Source organism: Lolium perenne, chromosome 5, assembly GCF_019359855.2.
Source record: "Lolium perenne isolate Kyuss_39 chromosome 5, Kyuss_2.0, whole genome shotgun sequence".
Lineage (NCBI taxonomy): Eukaryota > Viridiplantae > Streptophyta > Magnoliopsida > Poales > Poaceae > Lolium > Lolium perenne.
In genome coordinates this window covers 266,366,175-266,387,110 of record NC_067248.2, presented here as the reverse complement: position 1 = coordinate 266,387,110, position 20,936 = coordinate 266,366,175, and the positions used below count along the sequence as shown (strand labels likewise).

Below are 20,936 nucleotides of genomic sequence, written 5' to 3'. Positions count from 1 at the left end.
TCTTACAATGTTTCAGGAGGAAGTTTTCCATTTCATCGCACGAAAAAGCCATTTTCCATTTTTGAGGTGTCGAAAACGGGGTGTTTTGTGAAGCAACCACCAAATTAAAGTTTCACATTGGTAGCAACATATTTTTCAAAAATAGTAAACCACCTAAGATGGACAATTTCTCAACCGGTGTATCTGGAACCTTTCCGTCCACCCTCATGAAAAAGACAAATTCCTGCCGAATCGGTAGGAGGCCGACCAGATTTGAAATACAGGTACATGATATAATGCTTAAGATTTTTTGTAAACATCATTTTTAGGTTCACAACATGCTATTTCATCATAGATCCAGTGCAAGTTTAGCGATCCGCAGTCTTGGGCAAAGGTTCTTCATGCTATTTCATCATTTTTCTGCGTGTCAGCTGTTGGATGGGGTTCTCAACTGATTTTCATCCCTTGGATCTTGCTGTGTTGTTGTCACCTGAAGGCGCAACACCTACCTGCAAGTTTTGTCGCAATGGAAACGTTATGGGTCAATGGTTTATTGTTTTGGCTTCAACTCTATTGAATTCCGAGGGGAAATCTAACTGCACCTTAGGTTGTTCTTTGTTACGGAAGAAAGGTATAGAGGTGGAAATTTCTCAGGATGTAGCTTCAGGAATCAAAGTAGCGGGAAATGTCTCAGAGCATCTCTAACCGTAACCAAAAAAGTCGGCCCGTGACTTATTGTCTTCTTGATGTACTGCAAAAGGACTCTTTTGTTTTTGTATGTGGCATGTCCCATTGGGAGCGAGGAATGAGGTAACGAGCATAGGATTTTCCTTCTTGCACAGTAGACAATGTGACCGCTCTAACCAGCAATGCTGCTATAGTAGGAGCACTACGGGAACGCGCCGAGGTGCCAACGGCCAGATCCTGTGCCGACGGTAAAATATCGGGGCCGTCGGCACAGGACCCGTTCCGGCCAGGCCAGTGATACGTCTCAAACATATCTATAATTTCTTATGTTCCATGCTAGTTTTATGACAATACTCACATGTTTTATATACACTTTATATCATTTTTATGCATTTTCCGGCACTAACCTATTAACAAGATGCCGAAGCGCTAGTTCCTGTTTTCTGCTGTTTTTGGTTTCAGAAATCCTACACAGGAAATATTCTCGGAATTGGACAAAACAAAAGCCCACGGTCTTATTTTCCACGGAGTCTTCCAGAACACCGAAGAGGAGACGAAGAGGGGCCACACCATAGGGGGGCGCGGCCCCACCCCTGGTCGCGCCGCCATATGGGGTGGGCCCCTCGGGCGTCCCCCGACTATGCTCCTTCGCCTATATAATCCTTCCGTCGCGAAAACCCTAGTACCGAGAGCCACGATACGAGAAAAGTTACTGAGACGCCGCCGCCATCAACCCCATCTTGGGGGTTCTGAAGATCGCCTCCGGCACCCTGCCGGAGAGGGGAATCATCACCGGAGGGCTCTACATCACCATGCCCGCCTCCGGACTGATGCGTGAGTAGTTCATCCTTGGACTATGGGTCCATAGCAGTAGCTAGATGGTTGTCTTCTCCTCTTGTGCTATCATGTTTAGATCTTGTGAGCTGCCTATCATGATCAAGATCATCTATTTGTAATGCTACATGTTCTGTTTGTTGGGATCCGATGAATATGGAATACTATGTCAAGTTGATTATCGATCTATCGTATATGTGTTGTTTATGATCTTGCATGCTCTCCGTTGCTAGTAGAGGCTCTGGCCAAGTTGATACTTGTAACTCTGATACGTCCCCGACGTATCCATAATTTCTGATGTTCCATGCTCGTTTTATGACAATACTTACATGTTTTGCTTGCACTTTATGATGATTTCATGCATTTTCCGGAACTAACCTATTAACAAGATGCCACAGTGCCAGTTCTTGTTTTCTGCTGTTTTTGGTTCCAGAAAGGCTGTTCGGGCAATATTCTCGGAATTGGACGAAATCAACGCCAAACCTCCTATTTTCTCCGAAAGGCTCTAGAACACCGAAGAAGAGTCGGAGAGGGGCCAGGGGGCCACCACACCACATGGCGGCGCGGGCCAGGCCTAGGCCGCGCCGGCCTAGGGTGTGGCGCCCCCAGGTGCCCCCCTGCGCCGCCTCTTCGCCTATATAATCCCTTTCGACCTAAAAACGCATCACCAATTGACGAAACTCCAGAAAGACTCCAGGGGCGCCGCCGCCATCGCGAAACTCCAATTCGGGGGACAGAACTCTGTTCCGGCACCCTGCCGGAACGGGGAAGTGCCCCCGGAAGCCATCTCCATCAACGCCACCACCTCCATCATGCTCCGTGAGTAGTTCCCCCATGGACTACGGGTTCTAGCAGTAGCTATGTCGGTATACTCTCCCCCATGTACTTCAATACAATGGTCTCATGAGCTGCCTTACATGATTGAGATTCATCTGATGTAATCGGTGTTGTGTTTGTTGGGATCCGATGGATGATACATTATGATTAGTCTATCTATAAAGTTTGTGAAGTTATTGTTGCTGCAATCTTGTTATGCTTAATGCTTGTCACTAGGGCCCGAGTGGCATGATCTTAGATTTGAGCTCTATACTTATTGCTTAGATTGTATCTACAAGTTGTATGCACATGTCACTGTCCGGAACCAATGGCCCCGAAGTGACAGAAATCGGGACAACCGGAGGGGATGGTAGTGATGTGAGGATCACATGTTTTCACGGTGTGTTAATGCTTTGCTCCGGTACTCTATTAAAAGGAGTACCTTAATATCCAGTAGTTTCCCTTGAGGCCCGGCTGCCACCGGCTGGTAGGACAAAAGATGTTATGCAAGTTTCTCATTGCGAGCACGTACGACTATATACGGAAAACATGCCTACATAATTAATAAGCCTGATGTTCTATCTTAATGCTTTGATTCCTGTCAATTGCCCAACTGTAATTTGTTCACCCAACACTTGTTATTGGAGAGTTACCACTAGTGTAGATCGCTGGGAACCCCGGTCCATCTCTCATCATAATATACTCGTTCTACATGTCATTGGAAGTAGTATCAACTATTCTCTGGTGCCATTGCTCTCATATTGCTATTACCGCTGCTGTGTTACTGTTACTACTGCTCTCATATTACTGCTACTTTCACATCACCCCTGTTGCTAGTGCTTTTCCAGGTGCAGCTGAATTGACAACTCAGTTGTTAAGGCTTATAAGTATTCTTTACCTCCCCTTGTGTCGAATCAATAAATTTGGGTTATACTACCCTCGAAGACTGCTGCGATCCCCTATACTTGTGGGTCATCAAACTCCAAGATGGGGTATTTATGCTAGATAGTGGGTTCATGCCTCCATTGAATCTGGGACAGTGACAGAAAGTTCTAAGGTTGTGGATATGTTGTTGCCACTAGGGATAAAACATCAATGCTTTGTCTAAGGATATTTGTATTGTTTACATTACGCACAGTACTTAATGCGATTGTCTGTTGTTTGCAACTTAATACTGGAAGGGGTGCGTATGCTAACCCGAAGGTGGACTTTTTAGGCATAGATGCATGCTGGATAGCGGTCTATTTTCTTTGTCGTAATGCCCTAAGTAAATCTCATAGTAGTCATCATGATATGTATGTGCATTGTTATGCCCTCTCTATTTGTCAATTGCCCAACTGTAATTTGTTCACCCAACATGTTATTTATCTTATTGGAGAGACACCACTAGTGAACTGTGGACCCCGGTCCATTCTTTTACATCTGAAATACAACCTACTGCAATAATTGTTCTCTGTTGTTCTTTACAAGCAAACATCATTCTCCACACCATACGTTTAATCCTTTGTTTGCAGCAAGCCGGTGAGATTGACAACTTCATTGTTAAGTTGGGGCAAAGTATCTTGATTGTGTTGTGCAGGTTCCACGTTGGCGCCGGAATCCCTGGTGTTGCACCGCACTACACTCCTTCACCAACAACCTTCACGTGGCCTTCATCTCCTACTGGTTCGATAACCTTGGTTTCTTACTGAGGGAAAACTTGCTGCTGTACGCATCATACCTTCCTCTTGGGGTTCCCAACAGACGTGTGCTTTACCGTCACAAGGAGCTACTTCCTGGCGCCGTTGCAAGACCCGTCACACGCCAGCAACAAACTTTTTCTGGAGCCGTTGCCGGGGAGATCAAGACACGCTGCAAGGGGAGTCTCTCACATCCAATCTCTTTACTTTGTTTATTGTCTTGCTTTATTTTATTTTCTGTCTTGTTTACTTTCTTTATATCAAAAACACAAAAAATTAGTTACTTGTTTTACTTTACTTAATTCGGTTTTGCTTGATTTATTTTTATTATTGCTAAAATGAGTAATCCTGAAGTTGAAGATCGTTCGTTTAAGCAACAAGGGGGAGAAAGTTTTAAAGATGCTTGGTATAGAATTAGTGATGCTCATCATAGGTGCACTAAGAAACACTCCACTATTATCCTCCTTAGGAACTTTTATGTTGGTATCTCTAGCTGGAATAGGTATGTTCTTGATACTCTTACGGGGGGTAATTTCCTAGGCACTCCTGCTTTAGAAGCTAGTTGCGTTATTGAGAGTCTAGTTAGAATACCACCTGCTAATGAAGCTAAAATTGAAATCTCTCTTGAGGATGTCATGAAAAAGTTGGAGGCCATAGATAAAAATCTTCCAAGTGTTGAGACTAAATTGGGAATATTACTTGATAATACTGATAAACTTGATAAAACTCTAGGAGGAATTAATGAAAGAATTGCTGTTTTAGAAACTTGTGCTATCCATGATAACCAAACCCATATGATTGGTGAACTTGAAGCTATGGGAACCTTGGATTCAACTTTTTCTTCTCTTAAGTTTAAGGAGAAAGCTTATGTGGGTAAGGAGCAAAAGTTCATGTATGTCCCTAAGATGCCTAAGCCAAAGAATCATTATGAGCTTAAAATTGATAAAACCTTTAGTACCACTATGGGAAATTTAGATAATGGAGCATCTAAGATACCTGTTGCGACAAGTTGTGTTTTTAAGGAAAATTATGATGTTGATGCTTCTTCTCTTGATGTGACTTGATTTACACTTTCTGCGCCTAGCTGAAAGGCGTTAAAGAAAAGCGCTTATGGGAGACAACCCATTATTTTATTTCTGCAATTTTTGTTTTATATTTGAGTCAAGGTGCTGGTTACTACTGTAGCAATACCTTTGTATCTTTACTTTATTGCATTGTTGTGCCAAGTAAAGTCTTTGATAGAAGGTTGATACTAGATTTGGATTTTTGTGCACAAACAGATTTTTAGCTGTCGCGAATTTGAGCTGTTCTCTCTGTAGGAGAATCTAAAAATTCTGTAACAATTCATGAGTAATCCTCAGATATGTACGCAACTTTCATTAAATTTGAGCTTCTTCATCTGAGCATGTTAAGTGCCTCGAAAAAATTCTTCTTTACGGACTGTTCTGTTTTGACAGATTCTGCCTTTTATTTCACATTGCCTCTTTTACTGTGTTTGAGTGGATTTCTTTGCTCCATAAAATTTCAGTAGCCTTGGGTAATGTCCAGAAGTGTTGTGAATGATTGTGTCCTTGCTGAACATGTGAATTTTTGATTATGCACTAACCCTCTAATGAGATTGTTTTGAGTCTGGTGTGAAGGAAGTTTTCAAGGATCAAGAGAGGAGGATGATATAATATGATCAAGAAGAGTGAAAAGTCTAAGCTTGGGGATGCTCCCGTGGTTCATCCCTGCATATTTCAAGAAGACTCAAGCATCTAAGCTTGGGGATGCCCAAGGCATCCCCTTCTTCATCAACAACTTATCAGGTCACCTCTAGTGAAATTATATTTTTATGCCGTCACATCTTATATGCTTTACTTGGAGCGTCTATGTGCTTTTTTTATGTTTGAATAAATTCGGATCCTAGCATTCCTTGTGTGGGAGAAAGACACACTCCGCCTTTTCATATTGAACACTGGTGTTCTTAGTTTTACTTTTAATGTTCATGGCGAAAGTTGAAAGCCGCTTCATTTATTGCTATTTGGTTGGAAACAGAAAATGCTTCATGTGGTAATTGGTATATTGTTTTGAATAATTTGATACTTGGCAATTGTTTTGAGCTCTCAAGTAGATCATGTTTAAGCTCTTGATCCATGTGGTTTAAACCTATTAGTGGAGAACTACCGTAGAGCTTGTTGAAATTTGGTTTGCATGATTGGTCTCTCTAAAGTCTAGATATTTTCTGGTAAAACTGTTTGAGCAACAAGGAAGAAAGTGTAGAGTCTTATAATGCTTGCAATATGTTCTTATGTAATTTTTGTTGTACTGGTTCATACTTGTGTTTGCTTCAAACAACTTTGCTAGCCAAAGCCTTGTACTGAGAGGGAATGCTTCTCGTGCATCCAAAACCTTGAGCCAAAACCTATGCCATTTGTGTCCACCATAACTACCTACTATGTGGTATTTTTCTGCCATTCCAAAGTAAATTGCTTGCGTGCTACCTTTAAAAAAAATTCATTTCTTGTCTTTGCAATACATAGCTCATGGAAAAGTAGCCTAAAAAACTATTGTAGTAAAGAATATGTCGTTTATGTATCTTAGTTCTTATAAGTTGCTTGTTGATCGGTAACCATGTTATCTGGGGACGCCATCAACCTGTCACACCTTTGTTGAATATCATGTGAGTTGCTATGCATGTTCGTCTTGTCTGAAGTAAGGGAGATTTTCCATGAGTTAAATGGTTTGAGTATGCATATTGTTAGAGAAGAACATTGGGCCGCCAACCAAAGCCATGTATCATGGTGGAAGTTTCAGCTTGGACATTAATCCTCAAATCTCTTATGAGAATATTATCTGTTGTTGAATGCTTAAAGCATAAAAGAGGAGTCCATTATCTGTTTTCTATGTTGTCCCGGTATGGATGTCCTCAAGTTGAGATCTATCAAAATTGAGAGATCAAATGCGATCTATCTCCTTGGACCTTTGTACAGGTGGCATAGAGGTACCCCTTTGTGACACTTGGTTGAAATATATGTAATGCAATGATAATCCATGGAAATCCGAGCTAATTAGGACAAGGAGCGGGCACTATTAGTATTCGATGCATGAGGCTTGCAACTTATAGAAGGTTTTATGCATAACACATATGAATTATTACTACCGTTGACAAAATTGTTTCCATGTTTTCAAAATAAAAGATCTAGCACATGAGTAATCCCTGCTTCCCTCTGCGAAGGGCCTTTCTTTTACTTTATGTTGAGTCAGTTTACCTACTTCTTTCTATCTTAGAAGCAAACACTTGTGTCAACTGTGTGCATTGATTCTTACATACTTGCTTATTTGCACTCATCATATTACTTTGTATTGACAATTATTCATGAGATATACATGTTGAAAGTTGAAAGCAACTGCTGAAACTTAAATCTTCCTGCTTTGTGTTGCTTCAAAACCTTCTATTAAGAATCTATTGCTTTATGAGTTAACTCTTATGCAAGACTTTTTGATGCTTGTCTTGAAAGTACTATTCATGAAAAGTCTTTGCTATATGATTCAGTTGTTTAGTCATTATATTTTTGTTAGTAAACTATAGACCATTGCTTCAAATCACTTCATTCATCTCATATGCTTTACAATAGTATTGATCAAGATTATGATGGTAGCATGTCACTTCATAAATTATCCTTTTTATCGTTTACCTACTCGAGGGCGAGTAGGAACTAAGCTTGGGGATGCTTGATACGTCTCAAACGTATCTATAATTTCTTATGTTCCATACTAGTTTTATAACAATACTCACATGTTTTATATACACTTTATATCATTTTTATGCATTTTCCGGCACTAACCTATTAACAAGATGCCGAAGCGCCAGTTCATGTTTTCTGCTGTTTTTGGTTTCAGAAATCCTACACAGGAAATATTCTCGGAATTGGACGAAACAAAAGCCCACGGACTTATTTTCCACGGAGTCTTCCAGAACACCGAAGAGGAGACGAAGAGGAGCCACACCATAGGGGGGCGCGGCCCCACCCCTGGCCGCGCCGCCATATGGGGTGGGCCCCTCGGGCGTCCCCCGACTCTGCTCCTTCGCCTATATAATCCTTCCGTCGCGAAAACCCTAGTACCGAGAGCCACGATACGAGAAAAGTTACTGAGACGCCGCCGCCGTCAACCCCATCTCGGGGGGTTCTGAAGATCGCCTCCAGCACCCTGCCGGAGAGGGGAATCATCATCGGAGGGCTCTACATCACCATGCCCGCCTCCGGACTGATGCGTGAGTAGTTCATCCTTGGACTATGGGTCCATAGCAGTAGCTAGATGGTTGTCTTCTCCTCTTGTGCTATCATGTTTAGATCTTGTGAGCTTCCTATCATAATCAAGATCATCTATTTGTAATGCTACATGTTGTGTTTGTTAGGATCCGATGAATATGGAATACTATGTCAAGTTGATTATCGATCTATCATATATGTGTTGTTTATGATCTTGCATGCTCTCCGTTGCTAGTAGAGGCTCTGGCCAAGTTGATACTTGTAACTCCAAGAGGGAGTATTTATGCTAGATAGTGGGTTCATGCCTCCATTGAATGCAGGACGATGTGACAGAAAGTTCTAAGGTTGTGGATGTGCTGTTGCCACTAGGGATAAAACATCAATGCTTTGTCTAAGGATATTTGTATTGTTTACATTACGCACAGTACTTAATGCGATTGTCTGTTGTTTGCAACTTAATACTGGAAGGGGTGCGGATGCTAACCCGAAGGTGGACTTTTTAGGCATAGATGCATGTTGGATAGCGGTCTATGTTCTTTGTCATAATGCCCTAAGTAAATCTCATAGTAGTCATCATGATATGTATGTGCATTGTTATGCCCTCTCTATTTGTCAATTGCCCAACTGTAATTTGTTCACCCAACATGTTATTTATCTTATTGGAGAGACACCACTAGTGAACTGTGGACCCTGGTCCATTCTTTTACATCTGAAATACAACCTACTGCAATAATTGTTCTCTGTTGTTCTTTACAAGCAAACATCATTCTCCACACCATACGTTTAATCCTTTGTTTACAGCAAGTTGGTGAGATTGACAACCTCACTGTTAAGTTGGGGCAAACTATCTTGATTGTGTTGTGCAGGTTACACGTTGGCGCCGGAATCCCTGGTGTTGCGCCGCACTACACTCCTTCACTAACAACCTTCACGTGGCCTTCATCTCCTACTGGTTCGATAACCTTGGTTTTTTACTGAGGGAAAACTTGCTGATGTACGCATCATACCTTCCTCTTGGGGTTCCCAACGGACGTGTGCTTTACCGTCACAAGGAGCTACTTCCTGGCGCCGTTGCAAGACCCGTCACACGCCAGCAGCAACTAGCAGGTAAGCCGCCGGCACAGGAAGGCCTGTGCCGACGGATAAACCGTCGGCACAGTTTCGGTCGTCGGCACAACCTCTCCGCCGTGACGGCGAGGTAACAGCGTCAGGCCTGTGCCGACGGCTTATTTTCCATTTTACCACATTAATCTTTCAAAAATCAGAACTAAATTATTATAACTCAGAAAAATACAACTATTATATCAAAATTTTCAGAAAAATAAGATCTATCTTGGAAAAATATCAAACACGGAATATTCCAAATATCTCAAAAAACCTTCTAAAATGAGCTATCATGTCCGATGTTTCATGACTTTCACACCGAACAACCAATGTTATGGCTAGGATCATCACATAGTTTGGCATAATATGCCCATATTGTGCACACATGTGCATCTTGGGATGTCTTACAATGTTGCAGGAGGAAGTTTTCCATTTCATCGCACGAAAAAGCCATTTTCCATTTTTGAGGTGTCGAAAACGGGGTGTTTTGTGAAGCAACCACCAAATTAAAGTTTCACATTGGTAGCAACATATTTTTCAAAAATAGTAGACCACCTAAGATGGACAATTTCTCAACCGGTGTATCTGGAACCTTTCCGTCCACCCCTCATGAAAAAGACAAATTCCTACCGAATCGATAGGAGGCCGACCAGATTTGAACTACGGGTACACAATATAATGCTTAAGATTTTTTGTAAACATCATTTTTAGGTTCACAACATGCTATTTCATCAGAGATCCAGTGCAAGTTTAGCGAGCCTCTGTCCCGGGCAAAGGTTCTTCATGCCCGTCGTTTTGAATATAGTTTGAAACTGGATAAAAAATTCGAAAACGATCTAAACAATGTGAAACCTTCGCGTGGTGTCATATTATGTGTCATACTTGCAAGGAAAAATATTAAGTTGGATATTTACAAACATCACAAAAAATCCTTCACTAAATGACCTATCACGTTCGAGGTTTGATGACATTTAGGTCAAACGCCCAATGTTATGGATAGAATCGTAGCATAGTTTGTAATAATGTGCCTATATTGTACACACGTGTGCATCTTGGGATGTATTACGATGTTGCAGAAAGAAGTTTTCCATTTTATCGCACGAAAAAGCCATTTTCCATTTTTGAGGTGTCGAAAACGGGATGTTTTGTGAAGCAACCACCAAATTAAAGTTTTACGTTGGTACCAACACATTTTTCAAAAATATTAGACCATATAAGATGGACAATTTCCCAACCGGTGTATCTAAAACCTTTCCATCCACCCCTCATGAAAAAAGACAAATTCCTGCCGAATCGGGAGGAGGCCAACCAGATTTGAACTACAGGTACATAATATAATGCTCAAGATTTTTTGTAAAAATCATTTTTAGGTTCACAACATGTTATTTCATCATAGATCCAGCGCAAGTTTAGCGAGCCTCGGCCCCGGGCAAAGGATCTTCATGCACGCCGTTTAGAATATAGTTTAAAACGGGCATAACAAATTCGAAAACTATCCAAACAATGTGAAACCTTTGCATGGTGTCGTATTATGTGTCATAGTTGCAAGACAAAATATTAAATTTGGAGAATTGCAAACATCACAAAAAATCCTTCACTAAATGAGTTATCACGTTCGAGGTTTCATGACATTTAGGTCAAACGACCAATATTATGGATAGAATCGCGGCATAGTTTGTGATAATGTGCCCATATTGTGCGCACACGTGCATCTTGGGATGTCTTACGATGTTGTAGGAGGAGGTTTTCCATTTCATCGCACGAAAAAGCCATTTTCCATCGCACGAAAAAGCCATTTCTGTGTGGGACCTGACCGGTAGAGAGGGTAATTGAAAAAAAGCCAAACTACAACCTTATATTCTGAAACAAATGCTAAAAATCTATAGGCATTATGAAAAGGAACGGAGGGGGTAATAAATTCCAATGAAAATAAAATAAGTAATAAAACTATTTATTTTTATTATTATTGTTAAATAACATATGCATTATTCATATAATATGGCATAATTAATAACTTTAAATTTGTAAATCGCAATTGGACAAATAATATATCCATTATTATTAGAAAAACATGATGAATTTGAATATGCAATAATTTTATTTTTATTCATTTATTATTATTATTATCAAATAATATATGCATTATTCATATAATATGGCATAATTAATAACTTTAAATTTGTAAATCGCATTTGGACAAATAATATATCCATTATTATTAAAAAACGTGACGAATTTGAATATGAAATAATTTTATTTTATTCTTTTTTATTATTATAAAATAATATATGCACTTGATTGGTGCGGCGTCGAGAAAATCCCTCTTGACGGCATGGATCCACCTCTCCACCCTTAATGCACGGAGAGTGGCCGTGATCTTGAAGTGTATCTCTTCGGTCGTGAGGTAGTACACCCGAGATCGAGGAGCCAGGACGCGCGCGAGCTGCTCCATTGGGGCCGAGATGGGAGAGATATGGCTAATGGAGGAGATGAAGATGCATATGTAGGTGAGGGAGGTGAACATGCACTGGGAGATGAATATGTGTGGTCGGCCGCCGGGAGATGAAGATGTGTGGCCGGCCGCCGGGGCCGGCGATGCGAATTCCCGTGGCCGGCCGATCGGTTTCGCGTGTCTGTAATAGCGACGACAATGGGTTTCCACGTGGGAGCCGTACGGTTTGACTTCTGTCTCAGCTCGTGTCACCAACCAGGACTAAAGGGGGTGCCAGCAGGCACATGAGCTTTAGTTCCGGCTCGTGTCACCGGCCGGGACTAGAGGCCCATACAAACCGGGACAAAAGGTTGTTGTACGCGTGGACGGATTCGGGGCGACGTGGCCAGGCATCATATTCTAATTTTAAGTGACTGACGTAATTATAATGTTCCGTGGCAACACACATGGTTTTAACTAGTCTAATATTATTGCATTTGTTCAAAATGTGAACTCAACTTCCAAGAAAAACAACAGCTCAAGATATTGTTCAAGAAAATTACTTGGAGAGGGCTCAGAGTACACTATAGACTATAGACCACACAAAACAATGTACTAGTAGAAAAAGATGGCTACGGGTCTCAAACGAAAGCACACAAGCGAGATGAACAAAGAGAAGACGGAACAAACGAGAACTACCACCAGGAAGAAGGCAACGTGGGACAAGAATGTAAGACCAGGAAACAAATCAGTGGCTCATACAGTCGAGTGAAATTTAAGGAAAAATCAGCAGACCCATATCTAGGCAGTCAGCAGAATAGACATCTCAAGATTTCTTGATGTACCGTAAAAGGACATTTTTTTTGCGTGGCAGTTCCCATCTGGGAGTGAGAAATGATGAATATGAACATAGGATTTTCCTTCTTGCACAGTGAACGATGTGACTGCTCTAACCAGCAATGCCATTAGACTCAACAGCGTGGGTGGCGTCGACAACGTACGCAATCATCTGCTATTGCAGTAGAGCCAATTGCAATTAACTAATTATTATCCTTGCTTTATCCGCAGGCTTAGACCGGTCACAAGATCGAGGGCGGCATGCACTAAGTATGCCCGTTGTTATGTCTGCATGCTGCAGCACAACATAAGCCTATATAAACTCCTCGAACCAACAGCTTTGAGAAACCACACAGGGCAAGCTAGCTGCTAAAATTATAAGGAGAACGCTGGCACAGGAGCTCAATACCATGGCCAACACTACCAGGGTCGCCGTGCTTTTCTGCACTCTTGTTCTTCTGCAGGTGTCGTGCGCCGTTTCCCGGTACGTCGACGTCCCGGCGGTCATGACGGTGAACGGCTTCCAGGAAGGCGAGGGGGGCGGCGGCCCGGCGGCGTGCGACGGCCAGTACCACAGCGACGAAGAGTTCATTGTGTCCCTGTCCTCTAAGTGGTTCCACGGTGGCGTACGGTGCGGCAAGCTGATCCGTATCACGGACTCCTCGAGCAACCTTCACATGAGTGCCATCGTCGTCGACGAGTGCCGCGACTGCGACAACGAGGTGGGCGCGTCGCCCGTCATCTGGCGTAACTTCCACCTTGACCCCAGCCTCGGCGAGGTGAAAATAACCTGGTCGGACTTCAGCTGAAGCATGCTTGTTGTCATGGTGACAGTCTGAATGATCAGATTGTTGACTGATTATAAATCCAGCCATTTGCTTTCGACTTCCAAGTCTTTAATTTGTGTGTGTCAGCGTTGTGGCTAGCTACCTACTTGCTCGTCTCCACGGCGTGCTAGCTCAATAAAGTAATAGGCTACATGCCTGGTGTGTACTTATGTGGATAATCTACTGTTAGTCCGTGTGTAATTTGATCTCAACATTCTAGGTGTGTTTGGCTGCTTGGGAAGATGTTTCTTGTTCGGTTGTCCGCATGGAGTGTTGAACATGTTCTAGAATCGGCCGGGTTTTAGAACAATCGTGAGCGGTATGAATAAGTAGTATCGTCTTTGCTTCTGCTATAACGTGTATTGCTTTAATATGTCACCTTCTCTAATGTAGTTTTGCTTTCGTTACTTATCTTTTCACAAATGGTTTGGTCCCATCTCCTCGCCCGTCTCTTCTCCGACGGCCCCTTCTCCGTCCGCCTTGCCGATTTCTTCTCCCGCGGCCTCCCCTATCTCCTCCGACGCGGAGGCAAGCCACAGGAGAAGCCGTCATCCAGCTCTTCCCTTCTCCTGCCACCTCCACCACCGCCTACACCGGAATCCGCCAGTCAAACGCGGATCCAACCCGCAGACGTAGACGCGTCGGCAACCGCCTCTCCGCTTCTCGTGCAGCCACCCGGTTCTTCGTGTTTTGCGTGGCCTGCCGGCTCTTCCCTTCTCCCGCCACCTCCACCATCGCCTCCCCCGACATCCACCGCTCAGACGCGGATCAAGCCGCAGAAACGTTGCCACCCGCCTTTCCACTTCTCGTGTGGCCACCCTCATGTTTGCTTCTTGAGTGGTCGGCCGCATCTTCCCTTCTCGCGCCATCGTCTACCCCGCGCCGGCAAGCCCTCACTTCATTCTCAAGACGTACCTTTTCGCCACATGCGGCTTGACGCAGCCCCAAGCCCACAAGGCCTCCGAGGACATCCCCTACCTCAACTCTCCCACAAAGCCCCACGCCGTCATCGCATACCTCGCCGGCCTGGGCCTCTCCCGCCGTGACATTGCTTCCCTCCTCTCCAAGGACCCTGAGTTCCTATGCGCTAGAACGGAGCGAATACTCAACCCCGTGCTCAGCATCACTGCCCTCAGGCTATGGGCGGACCTAGAGGATGGGCCGGGTAGGCAATGACCCACCCTGAATTTTCAAAAATAACTATGATATCAACATTTAGGCAGCATCCGATCAAATAGCCCGTAGAATGACCTCTGTACATTCCATTGGGGCGATCCATGCACTTCCCTATCATCCTAGGTTCATTCTACAGTCTACACCCCTACTCGTGACGTGAATGTGATTGAGCGCAAACAACTTCACTCTGGTTGCTGACGGGTGATGCACGCGAGGATGCAACACATGCTCTTTCGCTCGGCAACATCTCACACAATCGCAATGCAAGAAGGAAGAAAATCGGCCATGGCTCGTATGGGCCATGGTAGTTTGTGAGCACGACAGTAACCCGAGCAGCCCAAGCAAAAGTTGGTTTTCGTTTTGGTTTATTGTTGTAATTGCATAATCAACCATGAAGATGAATTGTGACATTATGTCTCTTTTTCGGAATCAATTTTACTAGTTCATGTCATTAGCTATTTGTATGTATACCGCATGTGATAGATTCTCATGTTTAATTTCGTTCAAAAAAAGTTTATCTGAACAACTAGCCGGAGCACTTACATACACTATATGAACACTAATCACATTCAAAACAAGCATATCTAAGGTAATTTTATGTCCATATATTATTATTGTATATATGGTTCCAATATCATGTGTAGATCCCGCACATGTTGTGAACTTACTACGAAATCTAACTTACAAGAAAATTTGGCAATTGTTAGAAATGTACTACGTACCTAACAATAAACCAGAACCACAACTAAGATATTTATTTGATTGTACGTTATAGATCTGTATCATGGTAATTGTGGATATTAATATATATATATGCACCAAAACACATATATGCATATATAAATACACAATATAATTTTAGCAACAGGTGAAAATAGTTTAAGTAAAACTTTATTGCAACATAAATTTAAATTAGGAGAAAAAACTATGTATTGAATTCATTACAGTTGTGCAATAGAGAACTAATATCCCGAAATAGTGCAATGTTGTTAGTTAAGCAATCTAGTAGTCTAAAATTATAATCAATTTGAATATAATATGATTACGATAGTTTAATACAAGTATAAAAGTTTTGCATAAAATATCTTGCCAATTTTAATAATATTTATTTGGCTATAATGTTATGAGATTTCATCAACTATTCACCATGTTGAGGCCATGGTTGAGCACCCGGAACGCTTGGGTGTGCCGTGCGGGTCAGGAATGTTCAAGATTGCACTACGCGCTGTAGGATTTCTGAGCGAGGACATTATTAGGGCCAAGCTTTCCCACATCAAGGAGTGTCTTGGATGGTCAGAAGATGAGATGGATGGGCCCTTCCCAAAGCTCCAACGCTCCTCACTTGCTCCAACGAGAAAATAAGGCACATGTCTCGGTTCCTCCGCCTCGAGGTAGGGTTGGAACCTGCCAATATTGCTCAGAGACCTGTCATGATAGCAGTCTGGAGAGCCAGCACTAACTCATGGACCCATAAAACTAACCATATATGTCCCATGATTCTATATAATACACGAAAAACTGACTGCTGACTAATCTAACCATGCCACCGCATTCCACTCTCTCCACTATGTAAACTAAACCTCACAACAATCCCCTCTATACGAACCCTAGATCTCGCACTACACCACTATAATCATCACTTCGAACCATAGATCCTCTCCCCACATGCATATGCCTAAGCTCAAGAGTTGTGTGTTGGACTTTGCTGGTACCGCCAAATATGCTCAAGGCGCGCGGGCACCGGAGTCCTCAACCAGCGTGCCCGTTCTGCCAGTATGTTCTGATCCCTCTTGTTCTTCCCGTTTCATCTTTCATCTTTCTTCTCTCTCTTCTTTAATCAGTATATGCGATAGCACACGTGAGTTTGAGTTCAAGTTAGTGGCAGCTCATAAGGGAGTGGCAAGAGGATTGAGAGCTAATTTTAGTCCCACATAGAAAGTTGGGAGGAATTTAGACCACCTTATAAGGTGGGTTGTTCCACCACTAGTAAGTGCGTGAGAAGAGGAGTGGTACACGCACACTCATCCTCCTCGCTCGTTTCATCTTGGCTCGGCTCGACACGTCACATGTACGCGCCAGCTCGTGTTGAGTGGATTGATCCGAGACTTGCTTTCTTGTTGTTGTTCGGGAAAAATATAGTCATAGACGGAAGAGTCACATTTAATTGGTTCGGGTCGCTCTCGGATCGTGGGCTATCCGTACCTCCTGTCGCTGAAACACATCCGATACACGAGTTAGAGTTTTTCCACCTTTCTCTGCTTGCGCCGCCATCCTAGCACGTTCCATCTCGCTCGCTGGCGTGCGTGCACCGACGAACGGGAGAGCAGGTCTCCGGAATCACTCGTCTTTGTGATCATGTATAGGAGAGGGCGAATTAAGTTTGTGTGAAGTGCTCTGGCGCGACTGCTCAAGATCTTTGTCACGGATCGCCTAACGGACAAGTCGAGCGGTGCCGCGTACCGTCATCTACGTCACCGTTTCCTTCGACTTGTCTTCGCGCGCCGACGTTGCCGACGGCAATGTCACCATTGCATCGATCAACACCCACTTCATCTACAACTGATCGGTACATGCACCATATTCCGATCCGTATGCGCCGTTGCTGCTGTTCATGTTGCATAGTACATCTAATATGTTTGAGTTTCACATGTTAATATATGTTGTAGTCATGTTTAATATTCTGGAATAAATAGTGATTTTTTTCCTAATTACGGAGTATCTTTTTTTTAGCTTACCTAATTATCTGTTTAGGGCGATGAACTTTGTAGAATGGGTGGATAGCGGGCCGTTTTGGCCCGGGGCAGTCTAGTCCAGCCCAAATGAAATACGAGAACGAACAGAGGAAAAAAGAAACGCAGAAAAACGATGAGTAAACAAATCCCGCAAAATCCTCACTCTTTCCTTCTCCTCCCCAAACCCACAAAATCCCTTATCCTCCGTCTCCACCGTCCATGGCCATGGCGTCCTCCCTCGCCGCCACCCTCCGCGCCCTCGTCGCCGCCCCGGCCGCCGTCTCCCTCCCGAAGCCCTTCCTCGTGCTCCTTTCCCCGGCTCTCCCGGCCCGCCACCTCGGCCTGCGCTCCGCCCGCCCGCGGCTCCCGCTCGCCCCGCTCGCCGCCTCCGACTCCTTCGACTCCTCCGTGGAGGTCGCCGAGCCGGAAGTCGCCGAGGACGAGGCCCTGGAGGCCGTCGCCGAGGAGGAGCCGGCGGCTGCTGAGGAGGAGGTTGCGGCGGCGGAGGAGGAGGAGGTCGGTGAGTACGTGGAGCCGCCGGAGGAGGCCAAGGTGTACGTCGGCAACCTGCCCTACGACGTCGACAGCGAGCGCCTCGCGCAGCTATTCGAGCAGGCGGGCGTCGTCGAGGTCTCCGAGGTGAGCACCACACCACTCCATCTTCGCTACCCCTTCCTTGCTGCTAATTTGCCTGCACGATGGTCGTCGGCATGCATACGTTTGCTTGAAATCACTTAAATCCTCAACGGGCACATTGTTTGTCATGCGACTGAAATTGGCACTGCAGCTACTGTAGCAATTGAATTCAGTTCTGTGCTTGCCGTGTAAATTTCTCGCTCAATGCGGTGGTTTCACTGCTCAGAACCTCACAGGGTGGAGCTACCAGGATTGTAACTTTTTTTTTTTTTTTTGCAACCAAGCAGATTCTCGGTATTGACTGTTACCAAGCAATTGAATTCATGAATGAGCTAAGCTGAAAAAAAAGGCTATTTAAAAACTAGTCAATTCAATGATCAGCCTCCATGGATTCACCTGTATAGGCTACGGCTAATCTTGCAAAGATAAGAGCTTGAATACCGCTTGTAAATGATTCAAGAAACATGACATATATAGGGACTACTAAGGGGTGCTGTTTCGCATGCCTCTCTGTGTTGTATGTTCAGGTTGAACTAGGATGCTATGTGGTATTGTTTGAAGTATGCTTATGTTGTGGGGATTGCAAGTTCTTGTCAGAATTATTATGTCTTTGCCTGTTTACTCGTTACACCAACGAATGTGGCCTTTTTCTGAAACTGCGAAATTTAAAGTGATCCTACTGTGATTTGGCTTCTAGTACCAAGTTTTGCTTGCACAAGACGTAGAATCTAAATGCATTTGTACTACAGAACAACTGAACAAGTATTGTTTCCTGACCTCGTGTGGATTATTAACACGTAGCGTTGTATCTGCTTCACCAGCATTATTGGTGGGGCAGTCCGTCAGTTAGTAGTTGCTTGGATACTGTATGTGTTTCCTTTGTCCTAAAATGCAGTTTCTGTCTTGTGGCTGTACAGGTCATTTACAACAGGGAAACAGACCAGAGCCGTGGATTCGGGTTTGTCACCATGAGCACCATTGAGGAGGCTGAGAAGGCTGTGGAAATGTTCCATCGCTATGTGAGTGTACTTAATAACTCATGAGGCTATTTTCCTTGCATGCTCTGAATTTAGTCTATGGAGCCTCATTGAATGTGTGCTCCCATTTTACATTTGAATATGTTTTCTGTCCTAGGTCTCAATTTGATTGAATCTGTTTGCATTTTCAAGTTAAAGATCGTGTGCAGTTCATTATATTAAGCACGAGCTAAAGAATGCATGCAAATTTGATGCTTTCCCGTTTGACCTTTAATGTGGACAGGATGTGGGTGGAAGGCTGTTGACTGTAAACAAGGCGGCTCCTAGAGGTGCCCGTGTGGAGAGGCCTCCCCGTGATTCCGGGTCTTCATTCAGGATTTACGTGGGCAACCTGCCATGGCAGGTGGACGACTCTAGGTTGGTAGAGATGTTCAGTGAGCATGGCAAAGTCGTCGATGCCAGGGTTGTCTACGACAGGGACACCGGGCGCTCACGGGGATTCGGTTTCGTGACAATGGCATCGCAGGTGGAACTGGATGATGCTATTGCTGCCCTTGATGGACAGGTTAGTATGCAATTGATATCATTGCCACTTTCATACCATGAAACAATTATGGTTTATACCGAGTTAATCAATGTCCTTCGATGAGTCTGATCGCTGTCTGAATTTTGCAGAGTTTGGAGGGGCGTGCCCTACGAGTGAATGTCGCAGAGGAGCGGCCACCGCGGCGGTTCTAGATGATGTATTTGTTGGTGGAATACAGCATGCCTTCTGCTTAAGAGCGACGATAGCACGTCCAATACCGTTTTAGACCCTCCGTTATCCTCCCATCCATTCTTGTGCCATGTTTCTTCTTTCTGGTGTTTTTTTTTGTTCTTGCTATCTGTCCCTTGGTTCCCTGATCTCAATTTGTCGATGCAATGCAAAAGTTTTGTCTGACATATATATGTTTAATCCCCATGATTCATGCTTGCATGATATGCAAAAAAGGAGTCCAAAATGTTTTTTTTTTTGTGATCCTGGTTGAATAGTTTCTACGTGCCGTATGGTTTAACATCACTTGATGCAATAGGGACTCCCAATCCTGATTCCTGAAGCTATGTAGTTTTGCTCAATTTGTCTGTCCACATGTTTATTCCTTCCCTGCAGGAGCAAGAGCAGTGCGGGTTGAGAGCCGCCTGCACCTCCAAACACCCATCAACAGGCAGGAGGCAGAGGTTGTTGAATATATAATCAAATTACCATATGATTTAATTCAAATAAACAGTTGATAAAATCATGACTATAGAATCAAAAAGTAAACTAGACATGTAGATTAACATTGTAGATGAATAGATAGCATTGTTGGCGTTGTTGCCCATGTTGAAGTTGCTGAAGAGGTTATTAATGTCTAGGAAGAAGTTGTCGTTCAGGAACTCGTCGTCGGATAGCATCGTGTTGCCAGTAATTACGCGTAAACGCTCCCCAAAAGTCTGATTGCCTCTCTGTCAAGTGTAGAAACTGACAAGCTCGGTTAACACTAGGAAATATATGGCCGTGTCAACAAGAGAAACTATAAAAGACACCAACAACACCGTAGTACTAGGTAGCATCGGCAGGAGTTCGAGTACCCTGGAGAGCTTATTTGTAACGTTCATCAGAGTACTACAAGCCTTGCCGATCAAATATTTGCTTTTTTTAAAAGATCCAAGATGTGTTTTCTTTGACAAAGAGCGAATCCATCATCAACATCAGCACATTTACTGAATTGGTTAATGAAGTTTATGCAAATAGCTGTCATTATTTGTGTCAAAAAGTTTATTTGGTGCGTCATACCCAATGACAAAATCCTAGGTCCATCACCGTCGACACATACGTTTTATCAATGACAAATGATTATCAATGACAAATGAAAGGATAAAGTTGCTAACATCGATAGAGGAGGAAACTTAAGAGTGGCTCTGGCACTTCATATCATGTTCTTTTGT

At 43.5% G+C, this 20,936-nt stretch overlaps 2 protein-coding genes across 2 annotated transcripts; both read left to right on the top strand.

The window, feature by feature from the left end:
• Positions 1–12,985: 12,985 nt before the first annotated feature.
• Positions 12,986–13,555, top strand: LOC127298428 (putative ripening-related protein 7). The gene has a single exon (XM_051328277.2). It carries the CDS (start codon positions 13,031–13,033, stop codon positions 13,427–13,429), a length of 399 nt encoding a protein of 132 aa, XP_051184237.1. The 5' UTR covers positions 12,986–13,030; the 3' UTR covers positions 13,430–13,555.
• Positions 13,556–17,514: 3,959 nt separating this feature from the next.
• LOC127303032 (28 kDa ribonucleoprotein, chloroplastic) lies at positions 17,515–19,910 on the top strand. The gene is made up of 4 exons (XM_051333784.2): positions 17,515–17,994; positions 18,909–19,010; positions 19,252–19,533; positions 19,644–19,910. Exons 1-4 carry the CDS (start codon positions 17,575–17,577, stop codon positions 19,704–19,706), a joined length of 867 nt encoding a protein of 288 aa, XP_051189744.1. The 5' UTR covers positions 17,515–17,574; the 3' UTR covers positions 19,707–19,910.
• Positions 19,911–20,936: the final 1,026 nt, after the last annotated feature.

What these genes read in the sequence shown, in the direction of transcription:
- LOC127298428 (XM_051328277.2), top strand. Translation starts at nt 13,031, where the DNA reads ATGGCCAACACTACCAGGGTCGCCGTGCTTTTCTGCACTCTTGTTCTT.
- LOC127303032 (XM_051333784.2), top strand. Translation starts at nt 17,575, where the DNA reads ATGGCCATGGCGTCCTCCCTCGCCGCCACCCTCCGCGCCCTCGTCGCC. An exon ending in TGGAAATGTTCCATCGCTAT is followed by an intron (nt 19,011 to 19,251) that starts GTGAGTGTACTT and finishes TAATGTGGACAG; the next exon opens with GATGTGGGTGGAAGGCTGTT. An exon ending in TTGCTGCCCTTGATGGACAG is followed by an intron (nt 19,534 to 19,643) that starts GTTAGTATGCAA and finishes TGAATTTTGCAG; the next exon opens with AGTTTGGAGGGGCGTGCCCT.